Source organism: Dermacentor albipictus, chromosome 4 (genome assembly GCF_038994185.2).
Source record: "Dermacentor albipictus isolate Rhodes 1998 colony chromosome 4, USDA_Dalb.pri_finalv2, whole genome shotgun sequence".
In the NCBI taxonomy this organism is placed as follows: domain Eukaryota; kingdom Metazoa; phylum Arthropoda; class Arachnida; order Ixodida; family Ixodidae; genus Dermacentor; species Dermacentor albipictus.
This window is the reverse complement of record NC_091824.1, coordinates 36,483,471-36,502,925: the sequence shown is the minus strand read 5'-3', so window position 1 is coordinate 36,502,925 and position 19,455 is coordinate 36,483,471. Positions and strand designations below refer to the sequence as shown.

Sequence of the window (19,455 nt, the reverse complement as noted above, 5' to 3'; positions counted from 1 at the left end):
CGCCGCGGCAGCTTGAGTAACAGTAATCATTACCGGGAAACGTAAGCGAGAAGGGCTATGTGCTTAGCGTTGTTATCAAAAGCATCTTATCACCAACGATGTGGTTGAGTTGCTCGTATTGTGCTGGTGCTTTATTGAAACGAATGCTCGCCTGTATGTTGTATGCGTGATACCAAAGAATGTATGCACTTTTCACTTCAGTCGCTGAAGGTATTTTTTAAATCGCTGAATGTATTTTTTTCCCGTGAGGACGCACCAAGAAAAATCCGACCAACTAGAGGCTGACAGCTTCGCTGTGAAAGATTCCCGATGACAGCTGGAATCCTGGGCTTCCCTTCAAAATTTCGGGTCAGAAATTCTGCATGCTTCAAACAAACATGGTCACCTGATTTTCCTAGCACAAATACAGACTTGGTTGATGCGTGGCCTGCTATTTTATTTCGATAGTAATTATATGGACAGTCCAGGTGTACGTCTTCCGTCACCGTTGGCATCGCCGTGATGTTATGTATGAAGTCCAAGGGCGACAACACGTTCGCCGCATGCCCTACGCTGTATGTGCGAGAGAAAGCGGGTGAGGGGAGCTGATGACCGCCACTCAAACTCGCCCGCGCGATATGGAGGGGAGGGAGGGGGGCGGTGAACTACTCCGGTTGCAACTGTGCACGTAACCGCTGCGGGTGGTCACGTGGCCGCATCTTGAGAGCGATCTGTGTTGGGCGCAGATTCTAGGCGCGTTGAGACGGCTCGTAGCTTTGTGCATGCTGTATGTTCTCGCCGCTCAGTTTGCGTTGAAGCGATATACACTGCCGCACAAAGATCACTTCGCTCGCTGCTGCTGCCGCGATTTATCATGCCGGCGTTTCGACAGCGAGTGTCCGCGCTCATCGATTGTGATGCGTTCTTGTTTGCCGTGCGCACTGGTACCATCCTATTTAATTTAGTTAGCAAACGGATGTTTCCAAGTTCATACGGCCGACAAAAGTGCTCTCCTTACTTCGTGTGGCTGTCTGCTAGTCTGCTATCGCAATCGATGCTTCCCCTTTCTGGTGAAACTGCGACGTTCTTGTTTTTGGCGCTGGGAAAGGGGAATAAAAGCTATGCGATAAGATCTTGGTCATGTTGTGTACCCGTCAAAAATAATTACGTGACCTTCATTATTGAGATGGTAATCATGTTGGCACTCCAGAAAAGTTTTGCCGCCGCCGTTGTCGTGATGTTCTGCATAAGATTCCTAGTGCGATAAGATCGTGACCCGAGCCGCATACTGTGGGTGTCAATAAAAGCGCACGAGGATGATGTGAGAAAGATGGGCGCACAAAGCGTGACGCTTCCCGCTTGCCCAATGTTTCACGTCATGTGATAAAGCGCGCGCTAAGTAGGCCGGGTGAACGCGCTTCTCCTCCTCTAGCCTGGCTATGGCGGCGCATGGCTGTTCGCACGGTTGTGCGCATAGGCGGTCTTCATGCCCAATTTCGGAGGTAATCTGTGGTGGGTGCGAAAGCAAGGCGAGCCGAGATGGCTGGCGCCTTCATGTGGGCTGCGTTTCGGCGTGCCCAGTTTTGGAGGTCACTTATTCTCATGTTTCGGAGACGCAATGAAGCAAGAGGCAATATGCAATCTTGGCTTACCGATGCTGCCGGTCCTCATCAAGTCGACGTTAGGGCAGCGAGTGTTCTCGATAATCGCGTAAGATCTTTTCATGTTTTCCTGCGCGTGCATGGCATGGTGCTTGCTAATTAATCGAAAGTTTACTGTAATATACACGGCCGGTAAACCTACGAACCTTATTTCGTGTAGTTCTCTAACAGTTTGCTATCACTATTACTGCTTCACCTTCCGGGCGAAACTGCGGCTGTTATTTAAACAGGTCAAATTCTATGTTGCCGCCTCCCTATCCACGAAAAAGCGCCTCGCAGTGTTGATTTGTCCGAAAGCTGTGAGGAACAGAGATGGTGCGTTGATATTCCAGTGAACAAGCCAAGCTGCTTCGATCAGTGCGCCTTTATCCAGTTGATTTGAGGTGTTCAAATGCTGCGTTCTAAACCTCACCATAAATTATATTGCAATAAGTTTCGGTCACTTAATTTACTGCTGCACTTGCGGACGCCCACAAATCAAGCGCATTAATAGATACTACAACACCCACAGCTTTAGCCTTTTAAGTGTTGAGGACGAGTCTTAGCCGGTTACAATTTCTTTTTGCGCTTGAGGCGCCGGAGACGAGTCTGCCTCATGTGCATTTTAGAGGGTTCTTTCAAAGTGAAACTAACCGGCCGGGCTCGTCTATTCTATCATGAAGGACTGGTGAGTTCCATCTTTGTCGGCTTAGGAATCTACAGTTTCCGTTCGTCGTGTAGAGATATTAAAGATGGCGGCTGCCATTCGCATGTTGCTGCCCCTTGGGTCGGGCACGTTCGCCAGTAGCAGGCCTTATTCGGTTGGCTTCAGGGCGCTTTGTCGACTTTATTCCATCTACAACAGGCAAAGAACGCACGTAAAGATGTCCGCTGTCTGTTGCAAAGGTCGAAGCAACACTGGCTGCAAAGTGCGTAAAGAAAGAAGCTTGTGCAAGCAGTGTGTGTAGTGGGGTACTTGGCGCCGTACCGTGGTTTTGATATCTCCGAAATGAAAGCATTGCTCTAATTGTCCATAGCCACTTGTTAAAAAATTTAGACCTTTCCCATTTGTTAACTTCTATTCCACTAAATGTCGTCAATATTTCTGTAACGTCGATAAAGGAAGTCGGCGGTGGCTAACCAGAAAATTGCGTCGATAAACAGGCCAGAATGTCGCGAAATCTAGCAACAAAACCCATAAAAATGTCAACATTGGTTTCGCTTCAGCTGACCACAGGAATCTGCTAAAGTTGGACTCATCCGACAGACGGAGTCTGTTTGCTCCTCCGCTTGAGCGTTATGGAGCTGGATGCAGAAAGTGACGTCGCACTTGCAGCAGGATGGCCGCTTGCGCCGCGACTGTGTGGCCCATGGGCACGTGACGCTTCACGCGCAGACTGAATTGCGATTATGCACATTGTGCGAGTGCAGCTTAAATTGCTAGATTGCCGCGATTACGCAAAGCAATTCAAAAGTGTGTGCTTCAATGTCACCCTGGGTCATTGTTAAATTCCATTTGCCCATGCCGTTTCGATGCTTCAGACAGGCGCTTTCCTGGACCGTGCAAGCAGCCTATACGAAACCGGTGCAGAAGCATTAGCGCCGCCGCTCTTCATTCTGCTTTATTCAACTCGTATTTGTGGTACCTATCCCTCACCACCCGTAAAATACTATATTTTCGACTCCAGCCTAAGGTATGCCTCATTCGACCACAGCTGATCACGTAAAGTCACTGCATGTCGCCAGTCAAAGGACTGCGACTCACCCATGGCGCATGTGGAACGAGTCGGGAAAGTCGATCCTGATGCGCGACCTGGACGGTCCCGTGATGGTCCAGTCGCAAGTGACGGCGTGCGCGGGAGCCCCGTGTGGATAGCCTGGTGACGTCACCTCGCGGGTCTTGAGCTCCCTGCTTAGCCGCAACGGCCCGCCGCAATCGATGCCCGATTCCTCCCACCTCAGCCGGAATTGCTGCGGAAAAACAGAGGGCGTTCATGTAAACGACAAGTACAAATATCTCCGAGAGCTGCGAATTGTGTCAATGCCCTTCAATGTCGTTGTATATAGACGCCCACTGTGATAATTGGGGGAGGAGGAGAATATGCGCACTTTCATAAATATGCTGTAAAGTATGACTAATGCGGCAAGCGTGTGCGCATGTACGCCATGAAATCTGGAATCTGCAACAGTGCAACACGACAAGAATTTCTTTCTTAGCGCACTAGTCTTATTGCAATCATAAGTTTTTTATTCAGGCAACCCACAGATAAAAATTAAGGGACCGTCACGTTTCACTAGAAGGAGTACAACGCGATAGCATGAAGAGAACCTATCACTCGATAAGTATGCATTGTTATTATCGTGAAATATATTATTTGATTGATTTCACCAGTATCATAATACTGCGTCAGCTATAAGGACTTTACAAGATATACTGCTGATGCTTAGTGCCGCTGCCTAGTGTTACTGCTAGTTTGCCGCATTACAGCTGTTGCTCTTAAACACGATACATGTACGCCACAGTAGTCAATATATGTTCAGCAGTTATCGATAAATAAACTGGAATATTCACTGCAGCTACCGTTATAAGAAAGCGCACAAAGATGTAGCTATGCGAAGCACATCCACAGTTCTATTAGGTACAACCGTATCCACACTGTAGAACGTGGTGGAAAACATTGCGTATTCGAATGAGCCCACCGGAAGCGGCTCCACCGAAGCGCTCCACCGAAGTCACTAAAGCTTTGCCAATCTGCCTCTCTTATCCATCCAGTGTTTCCGGTGAGTACGTTCTTTTCTAGATCACCAAAGCACGCGTTTTGATCTACATAATGCTATTAAAAAAAGCAGGCCAAATGCAACAAAGAGGCATCGCCGGTATCTTGAAGTGAGCTCTAGAGGGGCGAAATATATTGCAGGTCACCTATCGTTTCTCAGCGCAAGTTATTATTTCTATTTATTCAGTGATTACCACTACATTCGGAGAAAGTACATATTTTGCATTTACGCTGCAGCGAGAGCACGGACACTTCTAAAAGCATTTTTACGCGTGCGTAAAAGTAAATCAGGATACTTGCGGGTCGGGTGTGCAATCGAGCGCCCGCTTAAGTCACTTGACGCAGACGGATCAAGCAGTTGGAACGTACAACTCAGTACCGCTTTCATTTTATGTATGGCCCTGCATCTCACGAAAGTTGACGTACCCCCTTTTGCGGACTGCTGCGTCGGTAGATGATGAATGCCGTGGGTGATGAGGTCTTCGGGAGTTCCTGCAGTCTGGATGTACTGCCACAGAACTTGCCCTGGCCCAGCGGAGGGGAGTCTTTTTGCCCTCCATTGAGAATCTGTAAGAGATATACAGAAAAAAGGAACACCTTAGCACATCTATACCAATAAGAGCAGCCCATACATCAAAGACGCTGCATTAGGTGTTTCTCACTTCCTCTCGGAAGTGCTAGAGACCTGTTTTGCCACTTTCTGAAATCTATCGAAGACTTTGGGAATGTTCGACTATATCTGGTTTAACTCCTTTACTGTGCCCGAGCCTGTACAAACTTTTCGCGGCATCTGAGATTAACACATCTTAACAGATTAGCAGATTTGCACAGCAGGAACCGCACTCTGAGAGAGAGATTCGGTGACACGGGGGGACGGAGGGTGGGGGAAGACTTACTGACTGCCCCTCAACTGTCTATAGCACGTGCTTGACACCTGAATATTCGTCAGCATCGTGGGGAAGGCAGGAGGAGGTGTGGAATGATGACCGAGATAAGAAGAAAGAGGCCACCGCGCTGGCAGCTACTAGCGCCTTGCAACAATGGCGTGATAAGAAGCGTCGCAGGCAACGTCGCAGGTGCCGCGCCTCGATGGTGGAAGAGATGAGAACTTTAAAAGGACCATCGGCGTTTGTCAGTGCACGAAGAAAGGATTAGATAGGTTCTCTTGGAGGTACTCTGTTCGTGCATCTCAGGCCTGTACATGCACCACATGGTATGCACACAACTTATATAAGCAGGAACGCTGGCATGTGTGTGCACAACGTTCCTACCTTTGCGGTATGCCGTTGCGATGATGATCAATGTGATGCGATCGGTGGGCAAAGGAGCAGTTGGTCATGTAGAAAACAATCGAGGCGCGCAACTAGTGGAACAGTGTTCAACGAAAAACCTTGTCATTGCAGAGACGCTCACAGTACTGTTGCAAATTAGTATAAAAAGTTCCCGAGAATTACGATACTTCCTCATGCGAAATTTCGACATGTGCTCTCATTTCGCGATATACTGACGCAAGGAATAGGAGACCGAAATCACCGCACCGACTGGCAGTGGGCCAGTACGGTCGGCACCGTCACAGCGGGAGGAGTAGTACGGGAATGCTGGCATGGCAAGTGGCATCGCAGCCAGTTGTGGTTGAATACGACGACAAACGCCTGAGCAGTGGCACGAGCGCGTTCGCGCGGTTACGCCGAGGGACGCCGATGCTCAACCCAAGAGAGGACGCCTGAGAGTTGCGCTCTAAAAACAATGCAAAGGTACCGGACAGCTTCGATGCAAGTCCCTAGATTTTCATGACTGGGATCCCATACGGCTGTAGCACACTCTTGCTTAGAACAGACTATTGCCCTATGAAGTAATGGTTTCAAGGAACATGGATGAGCAGGAAGGTTACGACGTAAGCCCTGTATGCGGTTAGCGTTGTTAATAATGCATCCGATTTGTAGCAAACAAAAAAGCCGTGACGGGGACTCCCAGTACTTCTGTACAAGGAAATGTTATCGAGATAGTACGGAAGCAGGCTATGGGAGGTTCTGGGTAGAACACGCAGGTCAGCTTGCAATGAGATAATGTCGTCATTATTAGTTGTTATTTCTAAACATAATGATGGAGAAATGAGAATAATATTAGAAGATACGATGGATGAGAGGTCCTCATTATAGAGTCTCAACAAAATAGGGCCTCCCCGTATTCAAAAATGCGCCTTGAAACCCCAGCTCACGTTAGGCAAGATGATCAACGAAAAAAAAAGAAAAGGATGCAAAACGTTCAACTAATGTTCGAACGATGTTGAACAAACAGATGTTCAACGAAAAAAAAAGTAGTTGAATATACAATTATAAAAGCTAAGGTCTTCGGTCTTCAGGCCGCTGACCACCGAATACCGTAGGCTTTATATTTTATAGTGCAGTGCGTTTTTAAATTTTCTTTTTCGTTGCACAGCTTAGCTGGGATACCCTATAGGTGACGCTTGGTGTGAAGGTGCCCGAGACGCTTACTGCGTTTCCTTTGGCGTTTTCACCTAAGGCGTCATCATGATCAGGCCAAGCATAAATTCTACGAGGGCTGTTTTTTTTTCAACCTCCGATCGCTCCGTGCAGACGCTACGCGGGCAGCAGAAGGCGGACATGCGCTGTAGGTGACTGCGCAGCTCTCGCACTACACACTCCGCCATTGTTGACATTCAGGCGTCAGTCGGCATTGTGCTACAGCAACGTAATCATGGCTGCCATTATTGTTGCTCCCGCCAAGTGTGAATTGCGAAGTGTTATTCGTTTTCTACAGGCTGAAGGCCATGGTGCTGCAGAAATCCATCGCAGAATGAGTCGAGTGTATGGGGAAAACTTAATGAGTGATGGCGTTGTGCGTGAATGGTGTCGAAATTTTAAAGATGGACGTAATGATGTGCATGATGAAGGGGGCCAAGGACGCAAATCTGTCGTTTCAGATGACCTGGTTCAACGAGTTGACAGAATGGTTAAAGAAAACCGCAGATTCACCATTACTGCTTTATCTACGGAATTTCGAGAAGTTTCAAGGTCTGTTTTGTACTCTATTGTTACTGAACGGTTACGCTACAAAAAACTTTGTGCACGTTGGGTCCCAAAAATGTTGACGGGCGGCCACAAAACTCGACGAATGGCGTCAGCTTTGGAGTTCCTTGAGCGTTATCAGGATGAAGGAGACAACCTTTTGAAATCAATCGTGACTGGGGATGAAACCTGGATTCAATACGACACACCGGAAACAAAACGACAATCACAACAATGGATGCATTCAAATTCACCAAAGAAACCAAAGAAATTCGAAAAAACCTTCAACAACAGAAAGACCATGGCTACTGTGTTTTGGGATCAACAAGGTGTGTTGCTTGTGGAGTTTATGGAGCCCGGAACCACAATCACTGCAGCTGTTTATTGTGAAACATTACGACGTTTGCGTAGAGCCATTCAGAACAAACGAAGAGGAAAGCTGACCGCTGGAGTTGTTCTGATCCATGACAATGCCCGTCCACACACTGCTGGAGCAACTCAACGGCTTCTCGAACATTTTGGATGGGACATTTTCGATCATCCGCCATACAGCCCAGACTTAGCACCCTGTGACATTCATCTTTTTCCTGGACTGAAGACGTGGCTTGGTGGGAAGCGCTTTCAAACCAATGGTGACCTTCAAACCAACGTCAAGGACTACTTGAATTCATTGGCGGCGACTTTTTTTTGAAGAGGGTATTGCAAAGCTTATCCACAGATATGACAAATGCCTCAATCTCTTCGGTGATTATGTCGAAAAGTAAGCGTAACTGTACTAATCTTTTGATAATAAAATTATTGTTTTAGATGAACTTGTCTTTTATTTACAGCCTATCGGAGGTTGAAAAAAAAAACGGCCCTCGTAGTTAAACAACAATTCGTCATCCCATTGTCGTCATGACATCGCCATCATAGCGTCTTCGTCGTTTCATCGACATCATGTCGTCTCGGCCATTCTACCGTAACCATTCTACCGTAACCATCCTCGTCATAGCGCCCTTGCCACACAGTAGCTGTCATACGTCCGTAGTCATATGTACGGTCGTCATGCCGTCGCACTGGGGCCATGGCCCTCATTCTAGCTTCGTCATCTGACCATCGCCACTTCGTCGTCATCAAGGCATCGTGGGCATACATTCGTCGCCATCCCTTTGAAATCACGCCGTCATTTTCACGATGCCGCCGTTATACCATCAACATAATTTCAGTATCGCTATCGTATCGTCATCATGACGTTGTCATCACACAGCTTTATCGTCTCATCGACGTCGTTTCATCGGCGTCACTGCGTCGTTGTCATACAGTCGCACTCATGCCGACATGCTCATGGGGCGACCTCGGCAAGCGAGTGCCATACTAGCGCGGGCCAATACAAGAGACAGTGTATGTCGGATGTAGCCGAAGTAACGGAATTCTAAGAGTGATCGATACAGAGAGAGAGATACATATATATAAATGAGATGTGATAGGCAGGGATGTTAACGAATGGCAGGGAGGTTTGTTCACCTAGTTCTCTGTGTGTGTTTCTTCCTTGTGATAACAGATGCTCAACAGACGTATTTTAGCAATACAGCTCGTCGCCACGTTCCCTCAAGGCTGAATGCTTTATCGTCTGCAGCAATCGCGAGGTGGCTTCTGCCGTAATTTTTTTTCTGCCCGATAGCCGTTTGATATAGGCGTCGTGTCAAAACGTATGCGGGCTTGATATGATGAAGCGACTAGGAGTATATTCATTTGTGAGTTGTTCAACTTTATCTGCGAACATCTACCAGTTAGACTCCATAGAACGGAAACAGTTTAACTCTGGCAAGTGTTCGTACCTGAATGAACGTGTCCCTGCATGCTCCTCCGTCAGACGGCAGGTCGATGCTTTCGAGCGTGATCTTCAGTGGAACCCTCCTGTCGGTGCTGATGTGCCAATGACACTGCATCTCCGTGTCCAGAATGTCGCTCGCCTGAATGACGCCGAATGGCTCGGTGATGTTGCCGCCGCACACTGCGCAGGTTCCGTTCAAGGTGCAAAGTTAAAAGTCTTTGCAACCGCCAATACGCTGGTTTGCCACTTGAGTCTTAATATGACTTTTAAGCTCATAACAAAAGTCACTGTACACGACGGCGAGCTCAAACTGCACCCACGATGAGAGAAGCGGTAAGTTGAAAACTTTGTGTGAATTGTGACCGCCTATTCCACTCCACAATGTCTGACACGAGTCTTTGGAAGTGACAGCTGTGAAAGTATAATGAAAGCAGTGTTCGAGCCGTCTTGCTTACTTGGCCGCACAAACCGCCAGAAAAGGAAAGCTTCATTCGTACATATCAAAGTTTTGGTCTTACTTCTTATAGGTAAGGGTGTTAGCCACGTGACAAGCTAGCACTCTTGAGGGTACCAACATTTTGACTGTGCGCATAAGCATCTTGAAAGCAGATTCAAATATTTCTGATATTTTCTGTGCTCAGCGAGATAGCGGCTCCGTCAGCACATTACAAAGAAAAAAAAGAAGAGAATCTGACATGCTAAACCAAGAGGGCCAGTCGCGTTTAGCATATCATACGGTAAACCTGCAGTGGTGCTGGAGTACTATCGAGTGAAAAAAGATGCTACAAAAATACACCACACAGCCAAGTCATATTCGTAAATAAATACTATGGGGCTTCGATAACTCTCGGGTTTGCAAGGACTGTGTCACTTAAACTACGCCATTGCGAAGGACCTGGCCATCTTTTTTTTTATGAAAGTTCAAGATCATGGCTTGCCTGATGGTATTTAGAAACGCGTATATGGTTCTATACCTTGGAAGGAGGTTTGTTTGCTCTCGAGCCTGATTCTGATGTGAAAAAAAAGTATTTGCTTTTGTAGTAAGCAGCTAACAAAAGCTCTAGAATGAAGGATGGTTCTTCCGAAAGCACATGATTAACCAGTGCGCGACATCAATGAGTGAGCTTTCTGCCTGCATGCATACATGCTCCTCTTTGATACTTTGTTGTGTGTAGCACTTATGCAGTGTGCATATGCTACCAACAGATGAAGTGTAATTGGCATGAGCAGTATAGAGGCTGACCGCAGAATATAACGAGGTGGACGGCAAAATTCAACAAAACATGCAGTTGACATATGTCTCTGAAATAAGTCAATATAAGCCAAGTAATGTGCCAAGCAGCGCAAAAAAGTGCAAACCTCCATTCAATTTTTATTTCTGAACACATCTTGCTTAAAGAAGAAGAAGCATAGCTGTGTACTATGCCTATACCTAATATAAGACGATGACTTAATCTGTTGAAGATATTCATAAAAATAGTACAAGCCTGCACGTGAAAACTAATGAATTCAGCACCTCGCACTAAGCAATAATGATGCTAATAACTCACACTATATCGCGAACCCAGGCCAAACAGATATGTTACCATGAGAAAACAATTACAACTGTAAAACAGAACTAACGCCCTTGAGAATATTACGGTGAATATTTCGTCCAAAAGTGCATGACAGGGTTACTTAGATATTCCTAAAGATGACACAATGAATGAAGGACAAATTGGCTATTTCAGTGAGAACCGCGTGGTATGCTACTTGGTAATAACAATAATGATATGAGTCGAGCAGATAACGTAGAGCGTTGAACAGATGCCCCAAATATTTATAACAGTAACAAAATGAGTGCCAAAGAAAAGCGAACACATGGAAAACTGCAGAACATCAGGTCAAGTGGCGAGATTAAGAAATGTTTTGTCATAGCACGCAGTCAACTTGCACAAGATGAGTGATAACTGGAGTTTGTTGGAAGGAAACCCTTCATCTTGCATTACACTTAGCATAACGATGATGGTGACGACACGACACCTGTGTCGCTTCCGTATTAAATCAAGAAACATTCGCGCGCGTAAGCAAAAACTATACAATGCAACGTACAACTAGTCGTACGAACAACTGCACCCTAATAGCTCTCAACCGATCACAACATATCCTATCAAGTTGCAAGAGGTTGCAGCAGTTATGACAGCCTCAACGTAATCCTCTTTCGAGCTCAGTTGTTCAGGTGCACGTGTGTTTCCGTCTTAGTTAGGCACTCTTCCGCTGCGTCGTCGTGTCGTGTAGTGCACGTACCTGACTGGAAGCTGGCCGAGAAACCTTTGCCGACCACTTCGCTCCTACTGGCATCAGTGCTCGTAAAGCGAACCATCATGAACCGTGTCGAGCTGACCATAGGCGCCGGCAGGTCGGTCTTCGCTATCTGCCCGCAGATGCTTCGCAGGACGCGCCGTTCGGACCTTGCTTCGGGATCCACTGCAGCGTGTTGAAGAGCACATAAATGTTGCCTTTATGTTTCAATCTGACGTAGTACACTTTCTTGGACGTGGCGCAAAGAGGCTTATCCGATTGCCGGGATCGCCCATATCCAAGGGTGTGCGCTGATCTCAAAAAAGCTTTGAATGAACGGAACATTTTCGCGTATGGAAGAGAGCAAGACCATTTTTAGCATCGGAAATTAAAAGACGATAATATGTACATTTAAAAATAAGAGGCCCGGACCATCATGAACCACCATGAACGAACTATCATCATACGATAATATGTATAATGCACTCTTCGGTGTTCCAGCACAAGACCGGTTGCTCTAAAGCGTTGGGTTAACATTCCTTTAATTTGAAAAACATTAATTTAGGCGTTATGTCTTGTGGGCGTGAATAACATTTATTGCCTTTATAGACCCGTTGGTGGCAACGTCGTTCCAATGTTATAAATTCAGCCTTCACCAGCTGCTTTCGCCATACAATGAAGTAGGCTGAATACTATAAAATACGTACGCAAGACAAAATCAGAACTGACCGTCGTAGACTGTGACGTAGTCGTAGAAGCAGTTGTCTATCATTTCCCAGCTTCTGAGGTCAACCACGTTGAAGCTGATCTTGCCAACACGTGCTGAGGGCGCCACCAGAGACCAGCTGCAGTTGAGGAAGTCTGCGTACGTATCCGGAAACCCTGGCGAAGTGATGTTGGCAACGGAAGTCGCATTGGCCAGTCCAACGTGGAAGTTGCACGCGGATCCTACGCAGACAGAGTGGCGAACCAAGGCGCGCGAAAATTTGCAGAATACAGGGGGCCAGAGAGGAAGCGAAGATAATTTTATTCTATTGTGCAGTGTACACTGTCGATGTTTTAGCACATGCTAGCATGCCGTCAACGTGAAACGTGTTCTTTATGGTACTGTCCATGCGTAGCACAACAAACTGCTTAAGCGTGGTCTTACTTCAATGTCCGTCAATTATGTTAGCGCTTCAGGTAGTAAATTTTGGAGTGCGACGCTTGATATTAAGTGCATTGTTGAGCGCGCTCATGAAGACATGGGTAAAATGACTGAGCATGGAGATACCAAATTAAGCCCTTCTAAAACACATTCATGTTTTCTTTCCTTGCAGAAAATTTTCTTTCAAGAGCACATTTCACGCCGTCTGTCTGTAAAAGTAACAGCGCTGTCTTCACGGACAAACAAGCGAGTTCCAAGCTAGGTTTAAGGCTAATAGACAGCTTTAACTAAGAATTCGCGAGCGCTACGGAATGGGGCTATCTAAACATGTTCTTCATTCCTGCCAATCAACAAGCACCCGTGTATTCTTGTGAATGCATCCTGCCCCACAGGGATGTCGAATGACAGATAATGAGGTATTCGGGAGTAAACAGCGTAGATCAGTCCCATTAACCAGCTGTAGGCGAACGAAAATGATGGAGACATTAAGTGTGCTCTGCCACCTAGAGGTGCGATACTAACTCACAATTGTTTACCAAGATAAACAACAGTAGTCGAACAAGAGACGTCTTCTGAGTCAACGTTTGTACGTGCGGAATACCTTTTGTTAGGACATTGACAAAATCAAGTCCCCTTATGGAAAGATTGGCTGCTGAAACACCTTTTGTTGAACGTCTTTTAATCACCTAGTCTTTAGCTTCCAGTTCCAGTCCTTGAATTTGTCGGAACAGAAAGTTTCGCACAGAAACAGAACAGAAAGCATCGATTGCGGCAGAAAATTATCAGACAGGTATGCGAAGTAAGGATGGTAGTTTTACCGGCCGTATAAACTTGTAAACATTCGCTTACTAGCTAAATTAACAAGCATGACGTCACGCGCGCACAAGTAAACATGAACACATCTCACTCGATGACCGCATAAACTGGCTGTCAAAAAGCTGAAGTGAGGAAGCGCGGCAGCATCAGCGAGCGATTTGGCCTTTGTGTTCGGCCTCACTTCAACGCCAACACAGTGGCGAAAACCCAACGCACACGAAGCTATCAGCACTCGGCGCACTCTTTCCCCATCTCAGATCGCTTTTCAGGCCCGCGTGGCCTCGCCATACGCAGCTACTACCGGAGTAGGATGCCCCCCTCCTTCTCGTCCCCCTGATGCATTGCGCGCGACGGAAGATGGCACGCTTGAGCCGCCATCGTCGGCTCACCATCGCGTTTTAACGCGATAGCGTTAAGGAGCTCGTGTCGCAGAAAAGCCGGTGTCGTCGGCGTCGGTGTCGGCGTCGGCGTTTGCGGCGTTGACCGTGAGCGATAAATCACGGCAGGCGCTTCATAAATAAAAAGCAACTTCCAAGATTAGCCCGGTGGGAATCGAACCAGGGTCTCCGGAGTGTGAGACGGAGACGCTACCACTCAGCCACGAGTTCGATGCTTCCAAACGGTGCAAACGCGCCTCTAGTGAATGCGGTGTTGCCTTCGAAACGAGCCGTGGAAAGTTATACTGCGGTGTATATCGGTAATTATGAACATGTAACGTACAGAAGTCACAATTACACGAGTTGCGAAGTGCGTTTCCGCTGCATTTCTTCTGCGCTTTCCGCACACGCAGAGCCATCTTGCGGCAAACACAGAAGACCCCCTCCTCTCAATGTACGGCGCTGCCCCGATAGGAGGCGCGCCGCGCGCGCATTGGGACCGCTGCCAGGCGCGTCGCGGGACTCCCTCTCCCCTGACGACGCTTCGCCGTGCTCCCGGTTTAGATTACTATCTATCTCTCTGCCCGTGCCGATCACGACGTTTGGCTGGCGTAGATCGTTTCCCCTCCGAGACACCGAGTTCTTTGGTTCGTTCCGTTCGCTCAGGCGCACGTTTCGTTGCCGCGCCGAACGCTGCGTTGCTCGACGCTCACCGCGTGATAGGTGGGCGCTAAGTCCGATGCGGGGCGCATCGTAAGTGATCGCTGTGCCGTAGCGCATTGTCTTATACCCCTTGGCGGGTCGACGGGAACGCTATCGCGTCCCACTCTTGAAGGCGAAGCTTAAGCGTCCCCCAATTTTTTCACTCGCACATGCAGCATACGGCGCGCGGCGACTATGCTATTGCGCTTGGACATTACACAGAACATCGCGGCGACGGCGATGACCGAAACGCGCCTGGGGTGTTGATATAACTGCTATTGCAATAGAAAAAAAATATCCGACGATTACGACACTTCTTAATGAGAAATTTGAGCGCAACTTTCTGTGTTTTCATCTCGCGATATATTGAGGCAAGGAGTTTGAGACAGGCATCCTCGCACCGACTGGCAGTAGGCCAGTGCCGTCAGCGCCTTCGCAGAGGGAAGGGCAGTATGGCAACGCTAGCATGATGAGCGGCCTCGGAGCCAGCTGTGGAAGAAGACGAGGACGACGAAGGCGCGAGCGGTGGCATGCGCACGTTTACGCGGTTACGCCGATGCCGACGCTCAACTCAGGAACGAGCGCCAAAGAGATGTGCTCTAAAATAAGAACAGCCTAGATGTGACATGAGTCACAGACCGCTTACTACAACCACATTTTCATCATTGGCAAGAAGGTTGAATCACAACGCTAGACACACTTCCTGGAATTCCACAAAAAAGAATGAAATACGGATGGCAATTAAATATGGGCAAACATAAGTACTTAATCATCGGAGAGGACAGTCATGCGTCCCAGAGAATCGCATTTATGCTGCAGAGGAGTCTGACCTTTCGCACCGACTGAGACCTCAAATCATCTTGGTAATATTCAATTTATTACTTGCAATTTCAAATTCGTGTTTGGCCCATTGCAGCCTTAGTCACACCTGCGCCAAATAATATGCACATACCTAGCATTCATGTACGCTGTCCTTTCTTTTTCGTTTCGTTAACTGCGTTATGTAAAACGCGTGCTTTCGTTCAACCGCTACGAAACTTCCGTGGGTATCGGGCGGCTTGGTTCCCCTACAGCTGACACCTGAAGTTTGACCACCTGGTCATCCTGGCAACATTCTTGCAGAATAAATTCAATTCTATTCTGCTCCAAGCGTGAGCGTGCGGCAGCAAATAGATATTATCACGTTGCAGTGACGCTGAATAACCGGGCAGTGCCGAAGTTGTGTCGCTTCTAGCAGCGATTGATAACACTGTAACAGTGACTACCCGGTAGAAACGGTGATCGTGAAAAGATAAACAATGTACGCGCGTTCCTACATTTGCGTGCCATACGCGGGAACCGACAGTGCAACCCTACCGCTTTTGCCTTGCTCCATGCTCTGGAGGAAGCTGCTGTTGACGGCCTCCCATCGCATCCTCCACTTGGAGTAGCCGCTGGCGGAGGTGAACTGAAGCTGGACGTGCGACGAGCGAAGCACGACGGGATCCGGCTTCCTGCTGCCGCAGAACTTCGCGAACTCGGGCGAGCCCTCGTCGATGCCGTCGAGGAGCTTCATCGAAGGAAACGAGTGATAGCTCAATTAAAAGCTTCGAAGCCCAAGCCTCTTGCCCCTGATCAAAGGTATCGGCACTGTCGGTAACAGCAAGGATCGTGAGTGTTCTTTAAATGCGTGAGCGTTCGAAGTGTCAAAGTGGAAAAAAAAAACGTATCTGTGCGCAAAGTGCAAGAAGCCGGTCACCTGGTACAGATGGGATGGGAGAGCTTAAAAGAGCGTGTGTGCAATATATATATATATATATATATATATATATATATATATATATATATATATATATATATATATATATATATATATATATATATATATATATATATAAACTGCTGGTGGTCTGGTACGGACCACAATCAGTTGCACTTCGTTCCTCGAAGAGACAAAAAGTGTGACCTTCTTCGAACACTTTGCAATCAGGTGGACACAGTTCAAAATAACGGATCCTGGACCTCAAACAGGGGTGGGGTGTAGTACTAATGCATTTATCTCGCGTTTACCGCTAAATCGCCACTGAATTGTTCTGGTTTCGAGCGCGCGAGCGGGGAGAATCGTTCTTAGCGGATGCGCCCTTCTGTGAATTTACTTCTACAACAAAGCACACGAACACAAAAAGTGGATAACTCAATGTGGCATTCGGTTTCATTTTACAAACACAAGTTAACCGCGAGCGTACCCCATAACAAGTTCACTTCGGCGCGAGCGTTCGTTTCCTACATTCATGTTGTGTTGCTTTTTTTTCTTTTGCATTCTTTAAATGTTTAGATGTAAGCAATCAATATCTATAAATTTGCGTACCAATGGGAAAAACTGGGCCCGTGCTCACGAAAACCACTTATGATACAGAAAGAAAATAGCAGCCTCCCTGTCGCTAAACATATTATTAGCGAAGGCAGCCAGCCAATGGCGAAGTACACTTACGAGGAACAGCTTTGAGAATTGGGCCGAATATTTTTATGCACCATTGTCTGTATCGCCGTTTATATTCTGTTTCCTCTGCCATTCATTTGCGCAAAGATCGCGTGCCTTATTGTCTTACGTTTACCATGAACTTCCTCCGCTCGTCCTTGAAATGCTGGAGTGTTTCGCTGGGCAAATCGTAGGCTTCTTACGACGCTCTGTATTTTTTATAGGAATTTTTTTCTTAAATTGAACACTTGTGAAGTCAGAAAATAGCAATGGGTAATTATGCAAATATAAAAAAATAATTATGTAGAAACTCTACTGGAGTTATCTAACTATGCGTAAGCATGCTCCCGAATTTCAGTTGACCTACCCGCAAACATGAAGTTCGCCCATCTGAAAATTTTGAGTTGGCCCACCCCAAATTTATGTTGCCCCATTCCCAAACTTCATACTGGCTAACCCACAAATTTTAAGTTGGCCCACCCCCAAGTTTCAGTTGAGCGACCCATAAATTTCAAGTTGACCTACCCACGTTTAAGCTGGCTCACCCCGAAATTTCAAGTTGGCCCACCCCCGACTTTAATGGTTGGTCAGCCCCAAAATTTAAGTTGGCCCACACCCAAATTTAAGTTGCCCCACCCCGAAATTTCAGATTGGTCAGCCCCTAAATTTGAAGTTGGCCTACCCCGAAATTTAAGTTGGGCCACATCTAAATTACGAATTGGACGACCACAAAATTAAAGTTGGCCCACCTTCAAATTTCAAGCTAGCCCATAACCGAATTTCAGTTTACCCACTCCTACTAAGGCTTCCCCGTGCATTTTCTATGAAGGCCTATGTATCCCTACGGGTGTGCATACATTTGACCATATGGGTATTCTCTCTGACGAATTTTATTTTTTTTTGTTTAAATTGTTCTTTATTACTTGTATAGCTACCAATGAATTTCCCGTGAGGAACAGATTTGACTGGGGTACTCGCCAAAAAGTGCTTGCGCATTAAACAACAACAACAACAACAACAACAACAACAACAACAACAACAACAACAACAACAACAACAACAACAACAACAACAACAACAACAACAACAACAACAACAACAACAACAACAACAACGCGACAGGCTCCACGGAATCGCAAATGATATATCTTAGTTGCGTCTTCCTATAGCGGGTCGCCACATTGTTTTATTGTGTGCTACCACATTTTGCTATAATGTACCACCACAGAAGGCTGCAGGGGCACGTCACAGTATCATTACAAAAACAAGACTGACGTAGGTAAACCCAATGTAAGGTGAAATCGCCAACAGGTATGAGAAGCGGTCGCTCAACACTAGCCCCAGTCACAGTGGTACCTGGGATGTTTTCTTCACGATTGTCTTCGTGGTTTACCTGATTGTTTTCGAAGCCTCTTTTCATTGAAATAGGTCGGTCGAAATGCAACTGAGCAAAGACATTGGAGAAGGAACGAATTTGGCACAAATATTTTGCCGTACATTTACTGTATGTGTATTTCTTGGCTTTCTGTGCATTGATCGATGATCTGTATGTTATAATTACCACTCGTATATTTTAATATGCTTATAAGTTCATGTATTGTGTTCCTATCTTAGAAAACTGTCTCTGTAACCTCGCACTTATACTCCACCATGAAGCCTGTCAGGTACTGTAAACAAATAAATATAGTTGGTTCCATATTGTCGCCAGTGAATGTAGTAACAAGAAGCGAGCTCGCCACTCGTAGCCACCCACAACGATGCTGCTGGTCCAGCACTCGTCTTCAGTGAAGAAAATGTTGTCCCAGCTGATCCGCGGGTAGAGGTCGTCGGGCACGTGAAGCCGCCAGGTGAAGCTCCCCAGCGCGAACGCTTCGTGCGGGTACAGCGGGGACTCGATCACGCCCGACGTGCCTTCCAGGTCCACGATGCGCACTGGACAGGAGAAAACATGCGCCACGGTTGGAGTTCTCGTGGTGGCGTTCTGCGCAACGTTTGGTGCGGATGGAAACGCTTAGTTAGCTTAAGGCCAACAGGGAAGCTTAAGCGCGCTGTAAGTGAAGAGATAAATAGACCCGTGAAACTTCTGGGAAACTACAAGATGTGGCCTAACATTTTCTTCCACGAAAGATGAGACGGTCGTTCATCTGGATACGGCGTGAATCTACAGGAGACTCCAATGGGTTCTTTTCTTTAGTAAAGCAATGGGCTCTTTTCTATTATCGCGATAAAGCACCAGCTTTGAGTGCATTGCGATGAATCTTACTTAGCACTGGAAATACTGACACTTGTGTCAGTTTATTTTTTTCCGTGACCGCTTTTCCCTGGTTAATAAGCGTTAAAATATCACTCGGAACAGTGACCGTATTCAGAAACGGTCACTTCCGGCGATACTATCGCCTTGGTCACGCCTTCGCCATCGGCGCGCGCTGATTGG

The 19,455-nt window shown here is 46.9% G+C and overlaps 1 protein-coding gene across 2 annotated transcripts in view; it reads right to left on the bottom strand.

Moving 5' to 3' along the window:
* The window catches only part of LOC135919878 (cubilin-like), a 230,672-nt gene that overhangs the window by 75,098 nt on the left and 136,119 nt on the right, over positions 1–19,455 (bottom strand). For both annotated transcript variants that reach the window (XM_065453869.2, XM_065453871.2), the window contains exons 37-43: positions 18,775–18,953; positions 15,920–16,112; positions 12,251–12,469; positions 11,528–11,707; positions 9,246–9,421; positions 4,823–4,963; positions 3,385–3,590 (exon numbers count right to left, since the gene is read on the bottom strand). In XM_065453869.2, coding sequence (XP_065309941.2) covers positions 3,385–3,590; positions 4,823–4,963; positions 9,246–9,421; positions 11,528–11,707; positions 12,251–12,469; positions 15,920–16,112; positions 18,775–18,953 — 1,294 coding nt within the window. The remainder of the gene's footprint in view (positions 1–3,384; positions 3,591–4,822; positions 4,964–9,245; positions 9,422–11,527; positions 11,708–12,250; positions 12,470–15,919; positions 16,113–18,774; positions 18,954–19,455) is intronic.